We start from the raw sequence: 19,126 nt of genomic DNA, 5'->3' as shown, positions 1-19,126 counted from the left end.
GCTCAACACCATTTTTGTTCTTGTTTGTTCCCAGTGGTATCACCTCACTCTGCGAAACATTCCATTTTGGCCAAATTCTAAATCTTTCCGTGTAAGCCACACAATAAGCATCCACCATTGGTTTGTCACGACTTTCACTAAAAACACTAGAAATGTGATGGGATGTCACTTTGGCAGAGAAATCACAGTGAGATTGAAGCAAAAACACTTCTATGCATCTTCATCCCACAATGCAATGCACGAAACTTTTCCGACAATGTCAAAATGAGAGTGTTTACAGTGGAGATAAAAACAGACTTTGGAGCAACAATTTCAACCTTCTACATTTGTTTGTGAGTCAGTTATCTTTGATTCATTGATCTATGAGGCCTACACTATGGCTTCATCTGATTAAAAAAAAAACATTATCCCTCTAACAGCTTTCACATCAGTTCTGTGAGATTTGTAAGGATACAAACAGAGCTGGGACCATTATATCATTCAGTATAACGTTGTATTAACATCTATCAACACTGTGCAAATGGAAAAGCAACAGACAAAACGATAAGCAATTGAATAGTGATTTAAGCCTCCTTTCAATGAATTTACATAATGTTCTATTTCTCATTGAATATCCATAAAGTTCACAGCTTAGGGTGTGCATTGCCATGAAGCTAACGATAAGATTCACAATTTGCATGTCACGGAATGATATCTTCCAATATATCCAGTACTAAACAATACGATATACATCACGATATATTGTGATATCAATAATTACAAATTTCATCTTTACAAGTACAAAATAATATGAAATACAATTTATTGTATTTTTTTTTTTTTTAAACTTGCGAGAACAAGTAAATGATAACTATGTAATTCAAGTACTAATATCAAAAACAAGTTGTATGTTTATCAAACTGTTAAATTAAATGTTTCAAAAAAGCTCAAGTTTTGCTTCTACAATACATTCTGATCCTGTTATGTTCTTAAATTCTTTATTAAAAAAAAAAAAAAAAAAAAGTAACCACAGACATCTATAAAAGTGCCCAGTATGTTTTTATGAAAATAAAGTGCAGTCAACTTCCAGCTAAAATGCATTGAGGAGTGAGGTAGTTTTACAAAGTCTGGTGTGGTTCACTGACACCTAGTGACCGGGAGTTTATGTGCTATGCATATGTTAGTGCAATTAAATGGTTTTTTTTTAGTTTAAAACATGATTAAATAATTTATTTGGTCTTTTTTTGGATCGATACAATAATCGAGCGGTGAAATATCGCAACATAACAAGTTTATTCACTTCGGTGCATCATCACAGCTGTGCGTCTGCTTTAATTGTAATATAAGACATGCAAACACCTACTTGGTAAAAAGTAAAAAATAAATAAAATCAGGGCATTTTCTTAAACTCGAGCCCATTGAACATGCAAGTGAATGCACTAAAATAAAGTACTAATGCATTCAGCAACGCTCCAATTCAAGATCTTAGAATACATTTGCTATTCCTAGATTTGACAAATGCAGGGGGGAAAAACCTCTCAAACCAGACCATTTACACATATTTATTGGAATTACTGTACATTGTACCAGTTTGAAGGGAGTATACTGAGTCTACTGAGTGGAATTATTGGGATTTATTTAAACTATGATTGAATGAAAAGTTATTTGGTTGGAAAAAAACCAAAGAAAAATATCTACCGTAAAAAAGTAATGGGCATAACAAAATGTAACTGTGGTTAAGTTGGCAAAACTAAACATGAAAAATGATTGAAAAGAGGATAAAAGTGACAATAATGGATCGACATTTGTGATAAAGGGTTTAAAAGTGCCAGTAATGTCTTGAAAGTGGAAAAATGTGCAGAAAAGACATTGAAATTTGATGGAGAAGTGGCGAGAAATGGGAGTAATGTCGCAAAAATGGCAAGAAAAGGTAATGAAAATACGGCAAGTTTGATGTAGTTGCAGAAAAAGGGTTAAAAAAAAAGCAAAAATGAGGTCAAATTGTTAAAAAAAAATATATATTCTTAGTTTCTTGAAGGCATTTGGCGATCCCTCCCCCAGTGTCTCGTGACCCCAAGGTTGAGAACCACTGGCCTCGACGACTGCGACTCCTACAAAATAAAAGGCTTCAATAGATATGTCCAATTCACTGCTTTACTGAACTGTTTACAGAAAGTTCACTCAGAAACCCCTCAACACTGATTGTCTGTGAACAAAACAATAAAACAAAAAGGTGTATCATTCCCCAGTGTTTGAGATTGTAACTAAGGTAGCTAGCTACACTCCTATTAGTAACGTTAACACTTCCTTTGGCTGGAGTTCTTTGTAGTTACCAGTTTATGCAATGATAACCAGCAGTAGCAGCAGTTTGTTGCTCACAAAGTGCTACTCACAGCACTAGCAGGCCAGAGGAGGAGGAGGTAGTGGAAGCCAGCGGCCAGCAGGGGGCTCATACTTATGTTATTGTAAAGGTTAAAGTTCAAAGTGCTGCTGTGCCCCTGGCCGTGACCCCCGCCCTGACAGAGCATGCCCAGCGTGAGCGTGTTGTGCCTTTAGGACACCACTCTGATTGGAGAAGACAACATCACACGACATGGGTGAATGTGGAGGGTAGGGAGGCGGAGCCAAGACGGCGGGCTGGAGTGAGGCGACAACACGTTGTGAGCGCCAGAAAAAACAAAACAGACAAACAACAGAAACAGATTAAAACAGCAATAACCACAGTGCAGATTAGCTGAAAGCACAAAGAAATGTTAGATGTGATCGTTAAAAACACACACAGACATTGTTTGGTACGATACGAGCGCAATGTGAATTAAACACATCCCAAGTTAGTAAAATAGAATCTCCTCATATGTTTTGATCCAGTAGTTACATTAAAACTCTGAACAAACTTGTTTACTCAGCAACTTCACAAAGAAAAACAATGTTCACCATGAAGACTGATGTTTATCATTTTGTTCCATCTGACTTTGCACAAAAAACGAAATAATCTCCACAAAAACAAGTTTACTGAGAGCATCAGACACATGAGAGTCCAGCAAAAAATAAAAAAGACTAGTTTTAGTAATGCGTAGATGTTGATATTTGCATGTTAATATTAACCGCACATTTACTAACAAGCTAACCTGACAGGATAGTCTGCAGTTGAGGAACATAGTTGTCCATATACGGTACTATGGACTTATTTTTGACCTATTTTCAGCTCTTGTACTACTTTTTTCTGTTTCTCACATCGCTGGAACTGAGTGCTACACATCATTACATTTCTGCACCATAATCTACTACCACGCACTCACAAAGTTGAGCTACTGGAGGCAAAATGCTACTTTGACCACAGCAGCTTCTTCTTCCAGCACATAGTATTTAAGGAGGCAAAGACTACAGTGGACGTACTCGGTGTAGTTCAGAGCATCCGGGACGGTAGTTGACATGGAACAATTGTCTCCACCACAAGCTAATTTGCTTATATGCTTTTATCCAGCTTTGCAGGGTGTATTAGCTATAGTGACTCCAAGGCTTGCAAAACCAATTTTTAAAAAAATGCCTACGTTAAACTTAGGCTGCGTTCGAAATGGCATACTCCGTACTACAAACTCAATGAGTATATACTGTCTAAAATATACAATTAGTATGGTTAGGATGATTAAGATGATGACCATTCCTACTGAAGTATACTTCTAAGTTTACCAAGATGCATTTTGAACCTACAAAGACAAAAACCTGAAACACACTGAGGCTAAATATCTGTGTTGATTCCCCGCTTTTGAAAGTTCTGAAAACATTTTAAGTGAGAAAGTGACCAAGTAAAATATCAACATGTGGTCATTTGATTAAAAATAACGGAAACGACATTTCAGAGATTTTTAGAGACCCTCCATTGTGAAACTGACAAAACCTCTGGTTAACTTCAAAACAAGAGCCCTATTTATAGAAGCGTTAAAAAAACTAATGGAAGACAAGAAGAGATGCTTTTATTTTGAAAAGGGGATGTTTGATTTTTAGCATGAATCCGGTCCCAGGACGCAATGCATCATGGGGCGATTGAGGATGACTAGTGTGCCCACCGTGCATACTTAGGAAATGTCCTGATATAGTACACATCCGGGTATTTCTCGCATACTCAATCTTTTCCATACTATGCGAACGCACTACGTACTCATTTTGACGTCAGACTTAGTATGAGTAGTACGTTAGTATGACATTTCGAACACAGCCTCAGATTGTGTGGAAAGTTTGAGTCTTTCTTGAGAGTCTTACCATAACTCTTTAAATGGACAGAAATTATAAGGTTCATTGACGATTGTGTCTTGATGAGAGAATCTTTGACAAATAACAGAAATCAATCAACTTTAGTTTTAATTAGGTCAACAAAGACACTGTCAAAGCAAAGTCAAGTGATGCAGGACTTCTCCAAAATGAGCTCTTGAAAAACTCTATTTCCAGAATAATAATTGAATGGTCATTTACTGTTTACTTGCAGATAAAGGTCAGACTTTGTAATTACAACAGTGAACAACCATTAGCACTCGTTGTTGGGAGGCCTTTGCTTTAAAATGGTCGGGTAAGTGTTTGTTTGCCATAAATAAAGAACAACATTGTATTGGTTGACTTGTTTTTTAAAAAAAAGGAACATTTTTGTTTTTAAATAGAAAGAATCTGAATTTGAACAGCACAGATTCAGCAGTAAATGCGCAGAATGTCTGAAACAGCGACATTGTGGAGCGGACACACATGCAGCCGGGCATGAATCTGGCCAACCTTACAACATAGACCAGCACAAATACAGACAGGAAAGACTCCCAAATGCTGCATGGTTGTGAGTGTGTGTGCGTGTGTGATTTTTCTATCTTAGCTGTGTCTGCTGTGAAAAAGGGGCGTACCCGATCCAATCGTTTTGCCTCTATGTGCCTGAGCAGCTGTTGCCTCCAATCAACGGGCATCTTTGAGGTGATGTCCTCGGGTTTCGGTTGTACGACGGGTCTCACTTTGATGGTGTCGTCGGCTTGTTTTTCGAGGCAGGTTGCCAGCGTGTAGTCAGGGGGCATCTTCTCCAGTAGGGCTGCCATAGTGGGACGAGCTGACACCGGGCGAGCCTGAGGATATAGATTTGATTTGCTAAAATAAGAAGCCCTAGCATCTACACATCCCCAGCTCTGTCAGGGTGTAATGCAGCTAATCATGTCAATAGATGTAAAGTATATATGTTTTTTGATCTTTTAATGAACTCCTTTACCATGCTGTACCATGATTATATTTGAGAAGCCCTCAGTAGGTTAAGGGCTAGTGTTAGCAGGTCGGCGAGATATTAGATCAGGGGAGTCAAACTCTTTTTAGTTCAGCGGTCAAATTCAGAGCAGTTTGATCTCAAGAGGGCCACAGATTTTATGATGGAAAACGAGTAATTTCAACATTATTGTGCCCTAGATTGTACTTCTACGTAGACCTAAAATACAAGATATGTAAGAAACTGACAATATCCAACAATAAGTGATAGATATAAGTCCTAACAGGATCTTCACTTTAAATTTCCTAGATTTGCAACTATTTTCTATTTAATAAAAGAAAATGTTATGCAACAATTTGAGGAAAATTAAAAGATTTTGTAAGAATTGTGAGTTTTTAACATTAAATATGACTTTCATCGTGTGATAAAAGCACCGGGACAACTGTGAGCCCCTGAAAATATTGTTGAGCTTCATTCATTCATGTTTTCTCTGTCATTTTCACGTTCTCCTGCGAGTTCTTACGTTCTCCTGTCACTGCCATAATGGGATGTTTTTCAAAGGACAGAAAGTAATAGTCAGGGTCCCTTTTGAAGAGATTTTTTTGCTACATGCAAATGACCAACTTTCCTTATCTTTGTGTATTAAACATTTGCAATAGCTTGCCAGTTACAATTACAAAAGTATATGTGCTGCTCTAACATTGTTAACAATGACTCATAAACAACTGAGGATTAACTACCGCCCATGTTTGTTAATCAAGCTAGCAGCCGTCCAAATGGCAGCATTAATAACCAACTCAAAATAGAAATTCAAATCCAACTCCTTCCAAATGTTGCTTTCTTCCAGGTTTTTGTGTAATGGGACGGATTATCCAAAGGACACCTGTGAAGCCCTGGTTTTGGAAACAAGATAACGACGCCGGGTGCTAGATACGAATCATAAAAAATGTGGATGTAAAAGATGAAAACAATGTTATACTTTGCTTAAAACGTCAATTTGAAGACTTTTCCGTGATAAGTAATCCCTAAGCTGCTATATCAATGCATTATTTTGCCGTGCTGACACAGTGATGCTAACGTCAGCAATATAGCTTCACAGTAAAAAGACGTAAAGCGGGGTACACACATGTAATTGGGCTGTTTTTGTTCCAATTTTTCCCCTTTCCGACCGAGGATGGCAAACGCCAGATTATCTTATGTTTTACAAAATTATCCTGTAAGATTATTCTGTGGTCGGAGGTGTGTTAAGAGGGAATTTGTCCCAATAATCAGCTTCAAAATTGGTCGGGCCGACATTTGTAAATATTAAACCTGTTCAATATTTCCTGTATGGGGAAAGCAGACGACTCCTGACATTAGACCACGTGATGTGTGACGTGGAACTGAATATTGCCAATCAAGAAGCTAGCTGACTCGGAAACATGTAGCCTAATGCTGTGCTCCAGACAACTCACAACCACAATGTTCACACTGCAGGTCTTAATGCACAATTCAGATTTTGGCAAAAAATCCGATTTTTTTGGTGTGTGATCGTTCATATAATGTATTAAATGCTCTTTAATCAGCTTGAAGTATGAACGGAATGCGACCCTGAAGTGACCCACATGTGCAAAATAGGTCCCAAGGTGACACATGACCCCGCAGTTTAAGGAAGTAAATATGGAGGCGTCCAGCGCGCTGAGACATTTTCTCTTCAACATAAGTCGGCAATCTAAGCAGAGTGAAAAAGAAGAGAGTCAGGTTTGTTACTCAAGCCGTTTGCTAGACGTAAGTGTCAGATAGAAAGCGCCTCGGCCGTCCAGACTGCAGTTGCATTGCAAAAAAATCGGATATGTTTCGGATTTAGGACCACATATGAAAGTGACATGGGTCGGGTATGAAAAAAATCGGAATTGTGCTTTTCAGACTGCCTTCAACAGATTGGATACAGGTCGCATATGGGCAAAAATATCGGATTTGGGTCTCATTTGCCTTTAGTGTGAACGTAGCCAACTTGGCATTGAAAAATTCCGATCTCCGAGTTCAGTGGCAGGACAGCGGATTATCGCAAACATGGCTGACCGCTGTTAGATTCTATTTTTGTAGGCGCTCCAACTTCAGGTGGCGTACAAAGTCACTTTTTCCAAGTTGGAGGTCGGAAAATCCTTAGTTCTGAGTTGCTTTGAATGCAGCATTACATCATGTTGTTAGATCACGCAAGATATCTGGCTTTGAGAAAGATCGGTGGTGGGACAGAATGGTTTGTGTGTTGAGATTATCGGAGCTCACACACAGTATGATCAAAACTTTTCTATGTTTGATTCTTTTTATCTTCATGTGTGGGGTCTGTAACAGATATAAAAAAGTCTCTTCAGAACTAGAAATTCCTTATGTGTGTACCCCGCTTAAGGTTCATTATTGAGATCTGGATATTCTCTGTGTGCCTGTGAGGATTTTCTCTCAGTAATCAATTCCTCCTGCTGTAAACAAGAAAAATAATTTTTAAATGTGACACCTAGGCGTCTTGTTCCTGGTATATCCTGCTATTCTCTCTCTTTGTCGTCCGTCCAGTATAGATACATAGTAAATAGAAGAAGGATGTGTTGTATATGTATATGGATGTCGTAAGAATCAAAGTCATAAGATCATGCATACATATAAATGCCAGAGAGAAAAACACAAAGACTGCATTAGGGAAGATGATGCCCGGCCTGAATGTGTAGTTCTTTTCTTTACAGCCAATACAATAAAGTTTAGTCTTCATTTTATTGCTTTAGCTAAAAATAGCAAACACCCATGTGCTGTGGTTGGTTTCCACACTTTGAGTTCCCTTTCTGTGCCCTGCTTCTTCATGCAGAAAGGTGCTAGGTGAAGTGCTGCGTGGCCGCATGTGTTGAATTATTATGCAGCTGGACACTTTCCTGTGACTATTTTGGGAAAGTCTTTCTACAGGCAAACCCTCAACATCGTGAAGGGATTATTTATGGCCACGGGATTGCCTTGGGATTAGGGATATTACTGAGGAGCAGGACACTGGCACTTTTCTACTTAGCCTGCTGCCTTGAGAACCCTGACCTGAATAATTTGTGAAAAGCAGAGGGATAACAACTGTGTAAATTCAAAGCCTTGCACATTAGTGATAAAGAACACTACAAATCTGTATGGACAAAAATTTTAGTTCTTACCGATTACTTCTTGGAGGTCATTGGACAAAAATCTGTATATTTTATCCGGCAGGCAAACTTTGGTGTGTAGTTTGAGTCACTTTTTGACAACTACGGAAATTATTCTGTTGGCTGGAGTTGTTATTTTATCTCCAACCATTATTCTAATATGATGTTTTGCAGCAGACAGATTTTCCTCAAGGCTCTTTACCCTTTAGCTGGTGAATGACTGTCAGAGACATTGAATGGATGTGCAAACATAGGAATACACCTTAAACAAGGGTCAGAAAGATACACCAACAGACGGAAAATGTACCTGAGAAGCTCCGTAGGTCTCTGTGCTGTAGCTTCTGGCCGATAGTGGACGCCGCTGGGTCAGGCTCTTGGTTGGGTAACCAATCATGGGCTTCTTCTGCTCCTGGTAGCTGGTATAGTCATCATCGTAGCGACCGTTTCTCTTGTTATGCCCCATCTGACTCTGGTTGTCGGACAACTTGCTAGATCCTGATTGTTCAATGGCAGTGGAGTACGCTATGGCTCGACTATATAGAGGGGGGTCCACCTGAGGGTAAGATGGCAGAATACCAATCAACAGACAGACAAGCAGATTAATAATATAAACAAGAGCTCTCACAGAGAGCAAACCTCCGCCAAGCGCCAATTCTCCTATTTGCCAGATATTGGCAGTTATCTGGATCGATGATCCTGATTATGGTACCATGATCATTCACACGTAATCCAGATGTCCTCCAAAATTTAATGGAGTTTTCCATTGCGTAAGGTCTATTTATGGTTCAAATTTTGTCAAAATCTATTAAGTACTTTTACCGTAATCCTACTAAGAGACAAACAAATGCCGGTGAAAATAGATGCTCCTTTGAGGAGGTAATTATCCAAAAAAAAAATGTAACAGATTAAGTAATTTAACCAACCAAATTTAGTTTTTCAAAAATAGCTGTTGAAAACACATAACATAAATCTATCTATTTTCCTGTACAACATGCATTTCAGAGCATTCCTGTCAAAATAAAAGTTTCTTTCAAAATAAAAGTCCAACATGAGAGACACTAAGTATTTATTTATTTTTGACCAGCAGTTTGCGACCCACCCAGTAGAGGTCTGCGACCCACCAGTTGAGAATAGCTGTCCTACAACCCAGAGATTAAATCTAAATTAACCTTAAATTTGATCAAGCTCTGCTGCTTATCCCACAAAGGCATATTTCTTACAAATGTGGCGACATTTAAATGTATTCAACTGACGCATTATAGCATTAAAGAAATTAACTCCTAAACACAAACGTCCTTCCTTTTTTAGCAGAGTTCACATTGTACAAAGATTAATTAGGTTTGCTCTTACCTGCTGTCTATACTGAGCCTCCTGCAGCGCCTCCTGCTGGGCTTCATGGACACGTCGGAACAAGGCGAGCTCTGTGGAGCTCACCAATGAATCTGCTCTTCTCAAGAACCCTGGTCTAGAACGCTGCGTTGGGATTGGCTGCTGCTGATTGGACGGGGCATCCGGGTTGATTGGCGATTGGGGGAAAGAAAACATTTCCAGCGGTGGATAGACGCGATATCGAGGGCTCACGAGCTCTTTGGGTAATGTTTTCCCCGGCTGGTTTATGTAATCCAGAACCTTTGAGGAGTGGTTGGCGTAATCAGGTGTGTTGGGAAAGGGGGGAGGGGCTCGACGGTCCATGGTCACCTGAAAGTTCAGAAAGGATATGTATACATACATCAGGATCTGGGTCAATTAAAAATGTAATTCACTAAATGATAATTAATTACATTTATGGCATAATTATAATTGTAATTTTAAAAATCTGTTGCTGTTGTAATCGTAATTACATTGTTATTGAGTTTAGATAATTGTCGTTGTAATTGTCATGAAAATTCTATAAAAATTGTCAATTATAATTTAACACAAAACTTTGGTACCATGTTACAGTTCTATGTACAGTTCTACATATATGTAGTGAACAATTATTAAAATATAGTAGTGGGATGAGTCGTAAAATAAGGGTTGCTGAAGTCTTGTCAGAATTCGCTTTTAATTGCTGGTTATAGAGCAGGACAATCGTACACAGTGTTGTTACACACACCATCCACACTGTCAGACATGAACTAACTTCTCCTCCCTCTCCGCCAACACTTATCTAAATCTCGTTCTACTCCCCCCGCCACGAACTCACTAAGAGAGTGAGGAGACAACAAAAGGAAACGTCACAATCACATACATCAACCCAGGGCGGCAAACACACACGGGAAACACCCAACGTGGCAACCCAGACATGGCAACACAGAACATCACCAAGGCTGGATTCACCGGCATCACAATATGTTTCATATCAAGCTTTTCCACATTTTACCATAAAAAAATGAAATCGAGGGGTATACTGACACAAAAAAAGCTCAGGCCCAAACCAAAAATATAAAACCCCATATTTTCATTGATAGGATTATGAAGCCAAACAAGATAACCAATAGATTGGAAAGAAATTAAATGATAGATACTTGTTTAAAGTGTATTTTACAGCTAGGACCCATTATCATAAGAGATGCTAACAGAAAGCTAACACAAGATGAAAGTTAACTTTTATTAGGTTATTTATTTCAGGCTCAGTAATTGTGATTATTGCAATTGAACATTAGTAATTGACTTTCTCAGATTAAAAAAAAAATAGTAATTTAATTGTAATTGGAAAAAATGCTGGTCACTGTAATCGTAATTGTAATTGAACATGGGTAATTGAAAACGTAATTGTAACTGAAAAATGTAATTAACCCCAAACCTGACATACATATCTTTCTTAAGCACATTGTATGTTATTGAGAAATTTGATAGCTTTTTCAACTAATTTCAACTAATCCAAACATGATCAAGCTGCTATATAAACTTATAAATATGGTGTTTCATACTTGGGGGTTGTAGTTCTGGTCAAAGTGGTAAGCCTTATGTGGGATTGCAGGTTTTTGATTCTGCCCTGCCTGGTTCTGGTTGCCTGCTCCGTGTCCTGGGAAGCCCATTTCATCATCCAGCATGGGAGCGGACTGTGACCGTGACATGTTGGTCTGTTCCATTGAACCTGGGAGGTCTGGTCGGTCCAAACTAGTTTGCTGCTCAATGGATGAACTGTAGCTTTCCATGGGAATACTGAGAAGAAAGAAACAGTCCTTAATCAGGGTTCCTAAAGCTTGAGTCAAATTAAATTCAAGACTTTTTAGACTTTTTAATGCCATTTGAAGTCGAATTTAAGACAAACTTCACAGTAAACACAACTCGGGAAAAATGCCACATCAATTACATAAGGTTAAAGTACAATTTCCAATGTCCATTGCAGACGTGCAACTGGCGGCCCTCAAATTAAACACACAAAAATACACAAAATGACAGTAGAATACACAAAAAAACCAGACTAAAATAATCAAAATCACTCCAAAAATATACAAGATGACAACAAAAATATCCAGAAATCGATAAACAACAACCAAAATACAAAAAATCAAAACCATTAATTAAAAAAATAATCTTCGTTGGGCAGGCAATTTTTGTTAAATGTACATTTCCCCATACACATTAAAATGTGAGACTATTTACAATCATAAAATCCTACTTTTTATGTGTTAAAATTCAAGACTTTTGAAACATTGATTTAAAACATTTTAATGACAATTAAGGCCTTATTTTTAAATTCATGAATTTAATGCTTTTTAAGACTATTTAAGGATCCACGGGAACCTTGTCAATGACAAAAAAAAACAAAGAAACTTATTCTCTTTGTTGCTTTGGTACACAACATGAAATTAGATCATACCTGTAAACTTTATAGGAACCCATGTCGATCTCATCTATGCTCTGTGACTTCTTAAACTTGGATCGCATCTCTTTCATCATGGGTGACAGACGATCCGAGCTTTTACTCATCACCACGGTCACCTTGTTGCCCCCGCTGACCATCAGCTGGTCCTTCCGGTTCTGTTGTCCCTGATGATTGTGGTAAGTCCAGCTACCGGGCAAAGGCCCCGTACCTTGTTCCAGCCTAAAGGAGAAAAAAAAGGGAGTTTTAAATTGATTCCAAAGAGATCCACATCAGGTTTTTTACGGCAAAACCTGAAAAGGAAATATGAAACACTGTCTGCTTGACCTAATTATCACAGTGTCCCAGTTCATGTCTGCTCCATTAAATTAATTTGACATAGCAGACGTTTCTACGCAAGTAACCTGTAGGGCTGGGCGATATGGCCTTTTTTTAATATCTCAATATTTTCAAGCTATACCACGATATACAGTATATATCTTAATATTTTGCCCTTGCCTTGAGATGATGCTTTGATGCAGACAATCGAACCAGAATGGAAATACTCAATATATAGATGTTTTTTTCTGTGACGTAATTGGGGTTCCCCCTAACTATTAAAGCATAGCGTTCCTGTTAGTTTATTTTTTCAGAGGCTAACCCTTAAAATAAGGTAAGTCAGTTAAAGCCACATGCCAAATGTCACTCAGGAACCTTTATTAACATTAAATGTAGGGAACAATATCATCAGCTGACCACAGTGCTGTACAGTTTTTTTTAATTATTACAATTAAACTATCATTTATTTATTACTGACAATTGTGAATTCATGAGATACTATTATCCAAAGTATTATGATATAACAGTTACCACTAACACACGCACATGCATGCACACACGCACGCGCTCTAATGATCACCTTCTGAGGACTGTCCCTTTGAGGGCACCATGGTAACGCAAGGTTAGAGTTGAGTCAAACCTGCCTACTTCCTGATTTGTACTGAGCGCATGGACGGAGTTTTATGTTGCTTTTCTGTTACCGTCCCGTCTGAAACGACATAGAAGCAGTGTTTGAGCTTCCCCTGCATATAGGGATGTAAAGATTAATCGTGAGGCAGTTTTTTACAGCAAAGGGCGCTATCTATTCAGAATTTGAAATTCAGGACTCACCACCGTGTTTTAAATCAGAAGTGTGGAAGCATTTTGGCTTCCCCAAGACAAAATGAAAAGAAGTGAGAAAGAAAGAACATGTGAAATGCAAGGTAAGAGAAGCACAGAGAGGAAAGGGAGAAAGAAGAGAGAGAGAATGAGAGCCATAGTTTTTTTTTTATTTACTATTTCTTTGATATGGGATTTGTTTTGAAGTCCAATTGTTAAGGCACAAAATACATTTTCAGTTGCACTTTTAAAAAGAAAAGGAACTATTATGCAGTTTTACGTAGTTTACTGCACAGTCAGAATTTAAATGAATAGGCTTCTTCTTCATTTGTACTATTTATTTATTTATTTCATTCAGGATTTATTTTTATTTAAATTGCAATGTTTTACTTAGTTTATCAAGGGATTATTTTGACAATGAAAGATAAAAGAAAATAGTACAGTATTTTTATTTTCAAAGGAAATCATTTTGTATAATAAATCGTGAGAGAAGCGTATCATGAATTGAATCGTATCGGGAGTTGAATGAATCGTTACATACAATAAACGTGCAGTGTGACGGTAACAAGATGTTTTGAGTCCCGTTTACAACGTTATCGACCTGCAGACGCCTCCGGATCTCAACAGCGCACACACTCACTCACTCCCGCACGCGCTCATTCACTCGCACACAGTGACATTCTGAAGCCAAACCATTCCAAATTATTTAACCATTATTCTTTTTTTTTTTTTTTTTACAAATTAATCCTTCATTCGACTCTGTCTCATAATGTTGTCACTGCTGAGACGAGTGAGCGGAGGAGGGAGGGTGTTTCGTCAGCACGTGTGTGTTGAGTTTCACTCAGGGACCAAGCAGGAGAGAAGTGGGGCAGGGTTAAGATAAACAGAGGAGAAAAAGGCATACTGGCGGCTCTACGGAAGAAACTTTCAATGTTACGTGAATTATACAATATTACGATATAGTCCTCTGCTACATCTTTTAAATAAATATATCAATATTTATCAAAAACTCGATATATCGCCCAGCCTTAGTAATCTGTAGGAATAATGACAAAATAAAAAGGATGATGGGAAATAGATGCAAAACCTGTAATTCTACTGTGCCTACTGGTTACTTTGGTCAATGTCACTTATAATATTCAAAGAAAGAGATACAGAAAAAATGTTTACTTTGTACGGTAATCTGTAAGAGGATTTCTCAAATGAGAAACAAATATTTCAACACCTAAAAGTGTGAGAAAAAAATTAATTTTAGATGCCAGATTCAGCAAATAACTGGTGTTTTGTCATCTTTAGAGATAAGAATAGACAATCAGACAGAAATTGTGTTGAGATGAGTAATAGCGTGATCAGAGACTCGACTCTTTTACCAGGCAGGAAAAAAAAAAAACACACAATAATCTACCATTAAGTTTGTTTAACCCTCCTATTGTCATTGGGGTCAATTTGACCGCATTCAATGTTTATCATTAAAAAAACTATTTGATGGGTACAATTGATTAAGCATAAATTATCATGATAATATTTTCTTCAATCTGCTGATTACATATTGCATTCATTAGTGTTCCTCCCCAAGCTCCTTTGGTCTGTGTGTGTGACCAAATGTGACCTTGCATCACTAGACCTGCAGGTGCGGAGTTGATAAAAATAAGTAAATAAACCTGTTTATGAGGGGGGGGGTCATCAACATCAATCAATACAGTTCATTCTGTGAGAGTTTGGATGGAAGATTTTCAAGATACACTAACTCTAAAACTGAAAGTTTGACCTGATGGTGGCGCTGCAGGACAGGTCCTATCATCACCACAACCAATAGGATTCATACTCTTTAAGTCATTAATGTTGTCAGTAAATTTGAGAAGATTTGGATGAAAACTATTCATGATAAATTTATTCTAATTTAAAAGTTTGGCCTAATGGTGGCGCTAGAGAACAGGTCAAGGTTATTTATGTATTCAACAAATAAACAAAGTGCCTGACACAAGAACTTGGTCAATGATTTTCTGAAAATTATTTTCTGGAGGTACATATCCCTGGGGTCAGATTGACCCCAGGGTAAAATATGTTAGTGATATTTGAGGATAATAAGCGGGTTAAGATGGCAGCTTCATCAGAAGTTTTCCAAACTGAGCTAGAAATGCTAAGCCTCTTGCCTTGAGTCCAGGTCCTTGCGGTCTGGGTTGGGGCTGGAACTCGGCGTCAGGTCCAACTTGGAAGGAAAAGCAGTCCTGTCTTCCAGTGGGCTGGGTGTTCTGGTCCAGTTCTGCCAGGGATTCTGCCCACTTGGATTATTGGACTGTGTGTCATTATCCGCTGTGGCTCTTTGGTTGCCATGGTAAGGCAGCGTCTGCGTGTCCAGCTCCAAAGGGACTCCCACGATCCGCTCTTGCCTGAGCAGTGGCCGGCGTCCGTGTGTCGACTGGCTACGAGGTTTAGAGCCCAGTGACGGGTTACCCTGGCTGGCGTTGGAGGACGAAACATTCATAGGAGACTCCTCAGCATCAAAGCCTGTGTTGTCGTAGTGAGGGGCCTCAGCCCAGTCGAAAGGCTCACTAAGTGGGCGTCGATCCCCGCGCTGCTGCAGGGTTCCTGATGTAGGGGTTTCTCTCTGAGATAACAGCGGCTTGGAGTCAATAGGTTTGGGAAACGACTGAGCGATTCTACAAAAAACAAAATGAATTATTACACATTGAAACGTAAAATGAATTGATAAAAATTCCTGTGCTTTTTGTCACAACCTTTAAAGTCCATGTAAAGCAAATTCAGCCATTTTCTTCTAAACACATTAAATAGGTCATAAATGTATTCCTTAAAAAAAACATGTAAATAGCCATTCAACCTTTTATTTTAATTGTGGCGCTAGGCTTCACAAACTGTGCTTCAAATTTCTGTGTTCAGGGTTGTGTTAATGGGCGGGTCAGAAATCATTGCCGCGTTATGTAACAGAGCCATCATTAGCATAAGCCTGACCCTGCAGCTGAAGCACACCAAACTTCAGCATCCTCCAGCAGGTGCAATTTGGCAACTAGCCAAAAACAAACCACATATTCAGACTCAGGGGAATAAAACACGTTCGCTGATGCCACATTTTCCATGAAATGAGCACTTTTTTGCACCGCGATTGTGTGTTTTGCCTCTAGCGGGTGCAGTTCGGGAGAGATGCACATATTCGGACACGGGCGGAGCAGACCTTTCCGCTGACACCTCAAATGGCCCAATCCGAGCACTTTTGGAAAATCCATGGGAGAAGCACTATCGACGCTGGAGCCACTTTCACACTGCTCTCTCCCATAGATAGTACACGAAGGCGGCGCTCTATCCCCATGTGGATGTGATTTCAGCGCCTCAAAATGACACGCCCCCAGCGTTTCAGAGCAGAGAGAAGTGCTTGTTTTTCCATGATTTGTAGACCTAATTTTATATTCTTATATACAGTATATTTCATCTTTGAAATTTGGCTCAGTGGTCAATGACACATGTTTCTGTGGTGTGACAACTCATCACACAATTTTATTTCTGCTTTACACAGACTTTAATGAGTTTGAGAAATGTAGGCCCAAAGTCAGCAAGCCATGAGTCCAGAGAATACTTTTGCATGTTAATACCATGCTTGATCTTTTTTTTGGTCACTTGTGGTGATCCAACGATGCCTGTGTTCGAAATCGCATACTAACGTACTACACACTCAATTAGTATTTTTTTGAATGCATCTTGAGTAAGATGCATTTCAAACTTACAACGACAACAAACATTTCGGAGATTTTCGGGGACCCGCCATTGTGCAATTGACTATACTTCAAAACAAGAGCCCTATTTACAAAACTGTTAAAAACTAATGGAAGACAAGAAGAGGTGCTTTTGTTTTGAAAATGGGATGTTTGGCTTTTAGCTTGAAGCCAGTCCCAGGATGATTTTCCTGCTCGTAATGCATCATGGGACAGTTGAGTATCACTAGTGTGCCCACCGTGCATACTTAAAAAAGTCCAGATATAGTATACATCTGGGTATTTACTCAATCTTACCATTATATCTAACTGGAACGCATTACATACTCATTTTGACGTCAGACTTAGTATGAGTAGTAGGTGTGATTTCAAATACAGCCAAGGACTGTGAAAAGAAAGCAGCCTGAGTACATTGACACAGCTAAAAGCCTGACCACAAACAAGCTAACAATTGTGTCAAGCTACAAGACAGATGAACTGATATTGATGAAAGTGATTGAACTTCTATACAAGGAAGTTAAAAGCTAAAGCTTGCCCAGCTTGGCCCACAGTTTTTGAGTGAAGCTATCTTTGTCATTTGGTTTGTTGAGTATCCCTTTAAGCAAAAACTAGACATGTTTGAGACGCTAACTGATTGTAATGACGCTTTTATGACCTTGAACTGATTTTTTCTCACCTCTCTGTAGCAACAAAATAAAATTCATTTAGAAAAATGAGACAACAAATTGACAAGGCAGATGAATAGAAGAGGTTGAAGTAGAAAGTGAAATGGGGAAAAAAAGAGAAGAGATGACTGCCATGGGCAAAAATGGTTCTGAGATGTGGGCGTATAAGTACCTGTTGGTCCAGTGTGTCTGAGGGGCCTGGTCTTTACTGCTAGGGGCCGGTAGAGCAGGGTTGTGTGGGTGTGCATGAGACAGCGCGTGTGGGTGTGTGTTGGCGGGCGGGTTGGAGGAGCCCGAAGAGCCCTGAGAGGGAGAGTAGTCGGAGTAGGTCGCTGAGGAGCCGCTGTGGTTTAGACAGTGGAGTTTATCCACGTCGTCATCAGTCGACTCTGCACAAGGACAGAGGAGCACATTTAGCTGCTTTCACTGGAAATGTCACGTCTCATTCTCTCCCAAACAAATGCAGGACAACCAATGAAGAGCTTTGTATTCAGGTATAAGCAAAGCATTATGGTCCAACACACGGACACTGGCTGCACATTTTCACCTTTTGAGACTTTTCAGAGGACGTCAACACATTGAGAGAGTTGAGATTAAAAATCCCAGTAGAATAAGGTTCCCCCTCAAATTTTTGAACTACTTTTATTCATGGTTCCGGTTTCAGTTTCAGTTTCATCTTCTAAACCACGTGTCAAACTCAAGATCTGGGGGCCAAATCTGACCCTTCAGAGCATCTGATTCTGCCCACAGGAGAAAGCGAAAATAACAGATATAACATGAATAATTGTGTAAAACCAAAAAAGAATTGCAGGACCCAAAATCCTGCAATTTTTCTCAAATTGGGCGGGGCCAACAGTGGTGGTTCGCGACCTACGAAGCCACCATAACAAAACTAAACTAAATTGGACTGTAATAGCAGGGTTTCAATCAATAGAGGGCAGTGTCTCTTATATTTTCACAATAAATTACACCATATAAAAATACTTTGACTAAAATGTCAAGAGTTGGACAGGAATCAATCAACAACACTACTTCATTTATGTGGGAAAACAAGTCATTTCAACAACATTGTGTCCGAGTTTGTACTTCTACGTATACATAAAATACAAAAATATGTAAGAAAACGACAACATCCGAGCAATACAGTAAGTGATAGATGGGTCTTGACTTTGAATTTCCTAGATTTTGTGACCAATTTTTATTTCATTAAGGGAAATATGTCATAATCTGAGGAAAATTTAAGGATTTTGTAAGAATTTTCAGTTTTTCTCTGTCATTTTTCATTTCTCCTGCAGGGCAAATTGGATGCTCCAAAGGGCCGGAATTGGCTCCCGGTTAAGTTTGACACAAACTAAACAACTAAACCCTGAGGGTTTGGCTGGCGTGCGTCTCGGCTGGACATTTAAAACATGCCTTGATTATGGTCGGGC

The 19,126-nt window shown here is 38.9% G+C and overlaps 1 protein-coding gene across 1 annotated transcript in view; it reads right to left on the bottom strand.

Moving 5' to 3' along the window:
- The window catches only part of lrrc7 (leucine rich repeat containing 7), a 41,324-nt gene that overhangs the window by 16,213 nt on the left and 5,985 nt on the right, over nt 1–19,126 (bottom strand). Inside the window, exons 7-13 of the mRNA XM_028443911.1 lie at nt 17,869–18,085; nt 15,460–15,966; nt 12,167–12,391; nt 11,271–11,505; nt 9,709–10,056; nt 8,666–8,911; nt 4,863–5,075 (exon numbers count right to left, since the gene is read on the bottom strand). Of these exons, the coding sequence (XP_028299712.1) occupies nt 4,863–5,075; nt 8,666–8,911; nt 9,709–10,056; nt 11,271–11,505; nt 12,167–12,391; nt 15,460–15,966; nt 17,869–18,085 (1,991 nt within the window). The remainder of the gene's footprint in view (nt 1–4,862; nt 5,076–8,665; nt 8,912–9,708; nt 10,057–11,270; nt 11,506–12,166; nt 12,392–15,459; nt 15,967–17,868; nt 18,086–19,126) is intronic.

This window comes from Gouania willdenowi, chromosome 4, assembly GCF_900634775.1.
Source record: "Gouania willdenowi chromosome 4, fGouWil2.1, whole genome shotgun sequence".
NCBI classification, from domain to species: domain Eukaryota; kingdom Metazoa; phylum Chordata; class Actinopteri; order Blenniiformes; family Gobiesocidae; genus Gouania; species Gouania willdenowi.
The sequence above is the reverse complement of the archived record's forward strand: the minus strand, read 5'-3'. Positions and strand labels throughout refer to the sequence as shown.